Source organism: Psittacula echo, assembly GCF_963264785.1.
Source record: "Psittacula echo genome assembly, chromosome: 8".
Classification (NCBI taxonomy): Eukaryota; Metazoa; Chordata; class Aves; order Psittaciformes; family Psittacidae; genus Psittacula; species Psittacula echo.
In genome coordinates, this window is record NC_137744.1 from 5,585,730 (window position 1) to 5,595,736 (window position 10,007).

Below are 10,007 nucleotides of genomic sequence, written 5' to 3' on the forward strand. Positions count from 1 at the left end.
TGCAGGGAAAGGCAGCAGGGCGAGGGGTGCGCAGGGGGTTGGGGATGCGGACGCTCACCCTGCTCAGCATGAACACCACCGCTCCTCCAAGCCCCCCAAAATAAGACTGAGTCCCGGAATCCCCCTTGGTGCAGGATCTGGGGGGAGTGCCTGGATGGAAAATAAATCAGGGGGTGCGTTCCAGCCTTCTCAAGGCAGGAGGTTCCCGGTGGAGGGCCCGAAAGTCGCCACGCAAATCCAGCGCAGTCCTTTCCCTGCGCACCTGCGGGTCCAGCCGCATTTCCCGGACTTCCCCATCTCCTTCGCGTTCCCCTTTCCGGTCTCCCAGGAACTGCCCGAGTGGAAAACCGGGATTTCTGCCCCTAACGCAACGCAGCTGCCTCTGTGGGGCCGCGCTTTGTAGCGGAGCCGTGGAAACTCCCCGGGGGTGATGGCAGAGCGGGATGCCAGAGCTGCCTTAAAAAGAAAATACACACACAAGAAACCCAACAAACAAACAAACACAGACCCGAGCAAAAACCGGGACACCAGGCGGAATCCGCGTCCGGCTCTGTCACAGAGCGCGGGGTGACACCGTGCTCTGTTGTGCCGGGGACACCGGAGGGGCCGCCTGTGACCAGCTCGTCGGGACAGCCCAGCCGGGGCTCCACTCTCCTTCATTCCACTTTTTCCTCCTTTTTCTTCCCTCCCCCATTTTTCCTTTTTTTCTTTTCTCTTTTCTTCTTTCCCCTTTCCTTTCCTTTCTTAATTTCTTTCCCTTTCCTTTCTTTTTCTCCCTTTCTTTCTTTTTGCGCTGGTTCTGGTTAAACGTTATTTGCACTTTTGTTGGAAAAGTGGCCCCTAGTGTGCAATTATGTCAAATTTCTTTGAGTTTTACAATTTAATGGAGAACAGTAACTCTTTTATTGATCCTAGACGAGGCCGGCTCCTCTTCCCCCTCCACCCCCCCTCCCTCTCCACCCGCCCCCCCGCACTCCCATGAAATGTCACTCAATGTCTCTTACGCTCCCTCCACTTTCCAAAACAAACAGCGGAGGCTGCAGCCGTCTATTGACTCAGTTGGATGCAAGAGGATCTCGCCGTGGCCGCTGCCCCCCGACGGGAGCCGTGCGGCGGCCGGGCGAGGCTCGCCGGGTACCGACCAGGATGGAGCCGCCGCCGCCCGCCTGAGCCCCGCGGCCGCCCGGGGGGACTCCCGGCCCGGGGGGGATGGCGCTCAGCTCCCGGGCTCACGCCTTCTCAGTGGAAGCCTTGGTGGGACGCTCGGCCAAGAGGAAGATGCCGGATGGTAGCGACGAGGACCCCGGCGCCGGCCGCCGGCAGAGCCGCAGAGCCCCGGAGGCGGGTCGGTAGCGGCGGGGCCTCCCGGAGGGGACCCTCGGGGCCGGGACGGCGGCGGGGAGAGACCTCTTCCCCTCCGGCAGCCCCCCTAGCCGCCCCTCCCGTTTGTGTCCCCCGCAGAAAAGCGGCCCAAGGCCGGTGCCGAGAGCCGGGAGGCGGGCGCCGGGGTGCAGGTGGAGCTGCAGGGCTCCGAGCTCTGGCGGAGGTTCCATGAGATCGGCACCGAGATGATCATCACCAAGGCCGGCAGGTACCGGCCCCGCCGTCCGCGCCGCTCCTCTGCCACCGCCCTCGGGTTTTATTTTCGTTTTCGTTTTGTTTTCCTTTTCATCTTCTTCCTCCTCTTCTTCCTCTCCTTGTCTTATTTTCCTTTTTATTTTTTTCGTTTTCCTTTTTTCTTTCATCCCTAAAAATTCTTGTTGTTGTTGGGGTCGTCTTCTTTCTTTCCGGTTTTCTTTCACTGTGTCTGTTGAATTTAAATTTTTTCTTCCACCCCATGTCCCTTTTAGTTTTTCAACCCCTTTTCACCGTTCACCGGGCAGCTCTCGCTCAGGACCTTTCCCTCTGCCCGCAGGAGGATGTTCCCCTCGGTCAGGGTGAAAGTGAAGGGGCTGGAGCCGCTCAGGCAGTACTACATCGCCATCGACGTCGTCCCGGTGGACTCCAAAAGATACAGGTACGGGGGGTTCGACGGGGCAGCCGCACACCCCGACACCGGCGCGGGATCCCGCCCGCTCCGTGCGCTTGTGTGAACTGGGGGCTGCAGAGGCGGATGGGAGGTGCTGCCGGGCTCCCTGCACCTATAGATGCTATAGGTGCAGGCCGAGAAGGGCTCGCCGCCGTCTGACCGCAGCCGGCCGGGCCAGGTACGTCTATCACAGCTCGCAGTGGATGGTGGCGGGAAATACGGACCACTCCTGCATCACCCCGCGGCTCTACATCCACCCCGACTCCCCCTGCTCGGGGGAGACCTGGATGAGGCAGATCATCAGCTTCGACCGCGTGAAGCTCACCAACAACGAGATGGACGACAAGGGGCACGTAGGTGTGGGGCAGCCCCGGGAGGAACCGAGCGCCCCCCCAGGGCAGCGCCTCCTGCGCCGTGGCTGGGGACTCGGACTGGGTCCCCGCGAGTCTTGCGTGGGGTTTTGTGCTGCCCTGTCCCCCCCGGGGCTCAGCCGGCCTCTCCCCGCGCAGATCATCCTGCAGTCCATGCACAAGTACAAGCCCCGCGTCCACGTTATAGCCCAGGACTCGCGCTTCGACCTGGCGCAGATCCAGTCGCTGCCTGCCGAAGGGGTGCAGACCTTCTCCTTCCAGGAGACGGAGTTCACCACCGTGACGGCCTACCAGAACCAGCAGGTACCGGGCACCGGTGGGGGTGCGGAGAGCCCCCGCGGTACTGGGGCAGGGAGCCGGAGAGCCCCGACAGCGGCCGGTCCCTGCCCGACCCCGAGCCTCAAGAGCCGCTCTCGCTTCCACCCCTCCAGATCACGAAGCTGAAGATCGACAGGAATCCCTTCGCCAAAGGTTTTCGGGACCCCGGCAGGAACAGGTAAGGGCCGGGGCCGTCCCTCCTCCTGCCTCGGCGCGCCCGCTGGCCCCGCAGCGGCGCTCAGCCCGGTCTCGCCTCTCAGGGGGGTCCTGGATGGGCTTCTGGAGACCTACCCGTGGCGGCCTCCCCTCGCTCTGGACTTCAAGGCTTTCGGCGCAGACAACCAGGGTAAGTCCCGTTTGCCGCTTTTTCGTACCCCGCCTCTCCCCGCTGGCGCGCTGCCGGAGCCTCCGCGGGGCCACGTCGAGGGGTCTTCAACGGGTAAGATAACGAGGTGGGTCCGGAAAACGAACCGGCGGTCAGCGAAACGCTTTGGGAAGCCAGTTCCAAGCGTTTTCGGCCCAAACTCCTGTTCAAATCGGTTTGGGGAGCGTCGGGGGGAGAAGGGCAGCAGCGAGGTCCGGCTTCATCCGCGGCAGAAATCAGATTTAGGTGTACAGAAAAAATTATCTGGGTCTGCAGGAGGCGAATTTGGAATCGGGTTGTTACGGCTTCGATCCTGTGACAGTAATTGCTTCTAACCCGTTTGAGAACAGTTAAAAGCATGATAAGAGTGACGGCGGCGGCTTCTGCAGCTGCTGCTCCTGAGCAAGGGAAGGTTTATAAACCAGAAAATAAGATTATCTGGTTTTTAGGGTGTAGCAGCCCCACATTGTGTCACCGCCGCAGAAATGCAGTGAAGAAGGAGAAGTTTTCCAGGGAAAACGACCTCTCTCTGCCTAAGGAGCCCCCATCGGTGCCTTACAGCCCCTGTCCAGAAAACCACTTTTTGGAAGCATGAGTTGAAAACTGGGAAAAACTGGGAGAAAAGGAACAGAGCATTGGCACCCTGGAGTGCTCCGGTTTGGCCTAAAAGTCCCCAGTTTGACTCTCACTTATGTCAGGAACCCTTCAGAGTATTGGGGCACACCAAACCATTCCTGGCTCTGCAGGGAAATACTGCGAAAATCACAGTGCAAATTCATGCTGCACAGGCATAAAAGGTAGAGACAAAAAAATCAGGGTAAGGAGAAATGAAGAGGTTTAAGGGTTTTAAAGAGAACTGAATTACTCATATATATATATAAATATATATATATTTCCCTAAATATATATATATATATTTAGGGAAGACCTTATGCAAAAAGCAGTTTTTGAACCTGCCTGGCCAGGGAAAGGAGCTTGCAGATGGGCTGCAGTGGGGAACAAGAAAACAGCTAAGATAGCGCTCATTGTAAAGATGCTAAAATATTAAGGCTTCCTGGGATTTTTTCTTTTTTATATTTATTTTTTTGCTAGTCTTAATGTAATCAGTATTTTTCTTCGGGGTCAATTTCCTGGACTGATGTAAATATAATAAAAATCTCTAATTCCACTGTATTTATGAAGAAAAGCAGAAAAATAGGAATCCCAAAGCCCTAAAACCAGCAGGTAAATTAAAAGAAAGCATGAACAATACGCTGAAGAAAGAAACTGGCAGTAAAGTTAGGATTTTTAAGTCTAATAGAAATGTCATAAAGCATCTGCTCTTTGAGCTGCTGTGATCCCCATTCCCAAACTTGTACTGGGAATCATGTGATATTATTACTTAGGATACCTTGAAGCAGATAGTAACCCTTCTTTGCTCTGCTGTAGCATAGGGATTCATTTGCTGCCTTGCATTCACGAATATCAGCTCAATCACACAATTTTACAGAAGCCCCTGAGTCTTGGGAGGACATCGGGATGTGAACATCAGGAGAGAACAGGATGCTTGCTCTGTATCAGTCAGTGCTGATACACCCGCTGGGATCAACAGGGAAGGGTGAGACCTCTGAGCCCTAAAACATTCCCACATCATCCCAACTAGGTGCTGCCCATGTATGACCCAACCTGTAAGATATTCCGCTTGCTGGGAGTTTGCAGAATCCATTTGCAGCACATCCAAACTTTGTGGTTTTTTAAAGTTTGCTATACAAGCAGGTACGGCTCTGTTATACAGTTGGCTCTGTGCCTCTGACTGCATATGAAGCCTGATCAGATCACATCCAGACGGTGTATTGCTTGGAATGAAATGTAAATAGAGAAAAACACATAGCAACAATGGATCCATATTCCCTTCATTCCTTTCCTAGTGACTTTGGTAAGAAAATAAATGGTGGGGGAAAAGCCCTCTGGAAGAATGCGGTAATGAATGTGCAGCAGAGACTTGCAGCTCTTAAATGCATTAGGAGAAACCACCATCTGCTCAGCACCAGGGCCGGTGGCTCCAGAGCACCAGTCCCACTCCAGAGCAGCTGCCACCTCATAGTTTTGGCTCTGGCTGATGCTCTGGAGGAGGATGAGCTGGTGCTGAGCACAGATGTTACACACCAGTGGCCTCGGCAGCGCACACACATGTGAAGTGAGCCTGTGTCACTTTTCTACCAAACTATGAAAGTGTTCATTGATTCATTTCAGAAAGGAGAATGTTAAAATGACATGTGCATTTAAAGCTTCTGGAGACACCGACAGTATTCAAGGGTGTGTTTCAAATTGCATGGGAAGCCAAGTAAAATTAGTCAATTCCTGTGAGCAGAAAGGTACAAAAAAATCTCCATCAGGCTGAATACATTTTTTTGTTCTTATGTATAGGGGCAAAAAACTGCCTGTAATTTGCACAAAATATAGGGAACTTAAAATAGTGACAGAGTGTGTAACAGGAGAGAGTTATTGGTCATACAGTGAAGCATAGACCCAGCAGGTACTGCTTATGTGGAGCTCAACTTCATAGCTGTCCCAGTCAAGCAAATGGGATTAGATATGTAGGAATATTGCTGTCAGGCAAGTAACAACAAATAGTGTATGGAGAGATCTTCCCATTTTTCAGGAGCTGATTTTTGGAGCGGATTTGCACTTGGATGGACACCACCAGTAGGGAGACTTAACGTGGGAGCCGGGGTCCTCCAAGGGTCCCTTGGCTGTGAACATCAGCCAGCCCAGCTTGGACAACTTCTGCTTTTGTTTTCAGGTGGGAGCTCCAGCTCTTCGCCGGTGACCTCCAGTGGTGGGACGCCCTCTCCTCTCAACCCCCTGCTCTCTCCATCGTGTTCTCCTCCTGCCTTCCACTTGTCAGCGAGCAACATTGGCGTATCATGCCCCGAGACCTATCTACACAACCTCAATGTGCCTCTCTACTACAAGATCTGTCCTACAAGCTTCCTAAGACAACAGTCTCTCATCTTCCCAAGCCATGAAAAACTGGGAGGCACCAACCCACATCTTTTACCCCACTTCATGGTGGATGTGCCAAAACTATCTTCCCTCGGCATAACCAATCTGAAAAACGCTAAGGCTGAAGACTTAAATGGGCAATGTCTACAAGTACCCAGTTCTGCTAGTCAAATGCTGTATGGATTACATGCATCTGGAAACATTTTCACATCAAGTCCCATTGCTCGGGAAGCACTTAATTGTTCTTTACATCCTCCATATGGCTTGTACGGTTACAACTTCTCTGTGCCATCTAGACTGATGAATGCAGCAAGCCATTTCAAAGTGAGTGACAGCATTCCGGCTTCTTTGAGAGATGGCAGATGTAATCACTCTAACTGGCACCCAACAATTAACCATTGCCTTTAGTGGAATTATATATTTCTAAGCATTGATATGTAAAGCAAGCTTTTCCTTCCTTCATACCCAAGGGCTTGCTAGTTATTGACTATGAAATACTGCATGGTACAGGAGCAGTGTGTCCAGGCATTTAGCTTTTTATGTGGGCAAATGTGTCGTATTGTTGGGAGGGTGGAGGATCTGGCAGCATAGAGGGTCTGAGATGGTCCACAGCAAGGTGGTACCTTTTGGTAATATTTAAGTCATGGTTGTAGGTTAGGAGCAAGCTGTACAGTCACCTTCTTAATATTTGCACTCTGAAGTGGGAACATAGATGTATACGTTTCTACAAATATGCTTTCCTCAGACTCTCTCTCCACCTTGCCTATAGTTAGCTCAAAGCCCCAGCGAGCTTCTGCTCACCCCACTGGAGCTTTTCCACTAATTTCAAAGGGACTATTCAAGACCTTGAGTCAGCACAGGAGCCATATTTGGCCAAGTGCTTAAACGTATTTTCAAGTTCCCTTGGCTTTAATGGGTCCTACTTAATGACATGAAACTGCCTTGTTCACCCAGGTGACTCGGTTATCAGGGTGGGGATGTAAAGTCACGTGTTGCTGCCAAGGTAAAAGAAAGACAGGATGAAAGATGCATGTGCTCCTACCTTGTGGGGATGAGAAAGTGGAGCCTGAGGTAGGGGTGCCCCAAAAACCCCCTCTCCATGTTCCTCCATCTGGAGATCTCCAGGAAGTGGTAGTGCAGAGCGGCACCAGCACAGTGGGAAGGAACAGGGAGTGTAGGGGTCACACATCTCCACCCTGGTGAAACGGATCCATGCTGAGGGACTGAGAGGATGCATCTTAGAGAGCTGCATGTGATGAAACACCCCTGGGAGCCCTGCAGGACACTTCTGCTGCCTCTGCCCTGGGGGACTTAGGAAACCCACCTGGGATCGCATCCGCCAGCCTGAGGGAAGGGGCAAGGATGCTCCTGGCTCCATCCTGTGGAGAATGCAGATCCTCTCCATAGGTCCCAAAACATGAGATTTTAAATTCCTTCCAAGAGTCCTGTTTGGTTTATTATAACCTGTGGATATTCTTGTTATTCCTGTAAATATTTAGCTCCCAAGGGCACAATATAACTCACAGTAAATCGGGACATAGGTTTTATTTTTTATTTGAGTGATGCTCTGTCCCTACATAAAGCCAAATTTATTACCTGATATAAAACAGAGATCTGAAAATAACGCTGAACTGGGACCAGCCACAATTTGGTAGTAACATAGAAGAATCCTGTATTTACAAACATAAATACTATAAGTACTATATAGGGGGTAAGTGCAGGTTTAAGAATCAAAATTTGTATCGGAGTTTTGGTTTTATCTTCATCCATAACAGATGACAAATTAAGAGCAGAACAAGAAATATCAAAAGCTGTTAAATAACTAGAAGTCACACTTTTACTTGAGGCTTTGCTAAAAACCAGGCAACACTGGTTTCCCTAATTTATCTGCTTTTAGCTCCAGCGATACCAGTATGAAACGGTGGGCCGTGCTTGCCTTGCTAAATGGTCTGTACAACTGTAAAATGAACCAACCTGCTTTCTCGTGCTGTTTCTCAGCAGTTTATCTCTCTATTTTTATTAAAAAAGAAAAAAAAAAGAACCTTTCATTTTTCATTTGGGAGTTCTTATTCCTAAGCCATCCCTTGCCATCAGCGGTGGCTGAGTTCCTGCAGACGGGACCGGCTCTGTGAGGTGCTGCAGATCTCCCCTCCCCAAGGGCTGAGTGACCGAGTACCGGCCCCTACATGTGGTTAAACTTTTAGGGAGCTGGAAGGCTTTTGCAGATCGGTCACGGATTCGTGGGTGGATGCAATGGGTAACTTCCAATTTTCCAAGGGTTTTTTTAGTTGCTTAAGATATTCCATGCTGGCCGTGAGCTGGTGATCCAACAAATCGGTGTTTGTCTCGTTAACATCATAACTGACAATGATTAGAATAGATACTTTCAGTACGGACAATTTTACAGGGATAAATATTTATACTGAGATTGGATAAATTCCATCTACTACAGCTGAGCAAAGGCTCACTTTGACGGGATGCGCCTCATTCCTACTTGGAGCAGGTTTGTTTGCAAGCAGTCACAAGGCTTCCCGGGGCTGCCTGCTTCTTCTGTGCCTTCTGGCATCAAACTACAAACCCAGCACTTGGGTGATGTGCTCCAAAAGCAATGCTTAGCCGATTCCCCTGGAATTGGGATGGGTTTCAATGCACCCATGTGGTCCTGCAGGAGCCTGATTTCACCACCCTCCCAAATTGTAGCCACACAGAACAAACACAGCCAGAGTCTGGCTCCTGCAAGGTATGTGTGTGTCCCTTGGGTGTCAGCCCTGAGCTTTGGGGAAGATGCATCATCATGGGTGAGGCAGGCATATAAACACCAGTTTGCTCCATAGGAGCATGGCATAAGAGACCCTGCAGAGCTGGGATATCTGAGGTGAGTTTCTCTTTTGTTTGCCTCTATCTTCTGATGTTATCCTTTCAAAAATCACTGTAACAATTGACAATAATGTTGGTAGTATTTTCAGGCGGTCATAGCTCTGTCCTGATGCCCCCATGGTCACCTCAGGCCCAGCCAAGGCCCCTTGACCATTCCAGCATGGGAATATTTTCTACACCCACAATGGTAATTCAGCTGAATTGCTCACTCTGTAACATAGATGGTTCTGCTTATATGAGAAAAACTGTGCCCAAAGCAATGGATAACCTGCACGCTGCTTTCTAGAGGTGCATTGTACAACGGCTGCTGGTGAGAGGCGAGTAGCAGAACTCAAGAGAATCAGTCAGTATAAGTCATTAGATATTAAATGTGAAACTGGGGTACTGAGGCCAGTGTTTCAAGTGGGACCACTCACCCGTAAATACAAATACCTTATGTGCTGCTTTGTTCTTCCTCCCACTAGCACTATTTGAAAAGCCATGGCAACTGCAAGAGTTCACAGTTCTTCGGACTTAGTGGGTTAATGCAAACCTAAATACAGTATTACGGTGTTATTTTTCAGTGGGAACAGTGAGAAGATAACCAGGTTTTTTTAGATTAAACTTGCTGAGCAATCTTAGCTATTGGTCATTTGACTTCTCTCAAGAGGAGTTTGAAATTACTCAGGAATATCTGATCCCATTTATAGCACTCAGCAAGTAAAACTGGACATACACCATGTGTGCCATGTCTGCGCTCCACACTGGGACATGGGATGGGCTTAGTGCTCAAACAGCAGGAGGTTCATTTAAAAACCAAGGAGACAAAACCCCAGCGATAATGTTTTTAATTAGAGTGAAGCTTACTATCCAGTTTCACCCAAATTTAATACATCTATTGGGGAAGCCAAATGTGTAGAGGGAGCGTCGGATGTAGCTTTTTCCGATCGAACTGCCTTGGTTTACATTTGATCTTCTGAGGTTTGGTCTGTAATTAGATGATAATTTGTATCACAATTATGCAAAACAAACGAGGATTGGATAGCAAGATAGACCAGAACAAATAAGCACCCAGAACATTTGA

At 50.2% G+C, this 10,007-nt stretch overlaps 1 protein-coding gene across 1 annotated transcript; it reads left to right on the forward strand.

The window, feature by feature from the left end:
- Nucleotides 1–1,081: 1,081 nt before the first annotated feature.
- TBX22 (T-box transcription factor 22) lies at nucleotides 1,082–6,475 on the forward strand (the record flags this gene model as incomplete). The annotated part of the gene is made up of 8 exons (XM_080625154.1): nucleotides 1,082–1,345; nucleotides 1,462–1,591; nucleotides 1,916–2,017; nucleotides 2,208–2,382; nucleotides 2,539–2,703; nucleotides 2,832–2,896; nucleotides 2,979–3,064; nucleotides 5,865–6,475. The coding sequence occupies exons 1-8, from the start codon at nucleotides 1,210–1,212 to the stop codon at nucleotides 6,473–6,475; spliced, it is 1,470 nt and encodes a 489-aa protein (XP_080481280.1). The 5' UTR covers nucleotides 1,082–1,209.
- Between the last annotated feature and the right edge of the window lie 3,532 nt (nucleotides 6,476–10,007).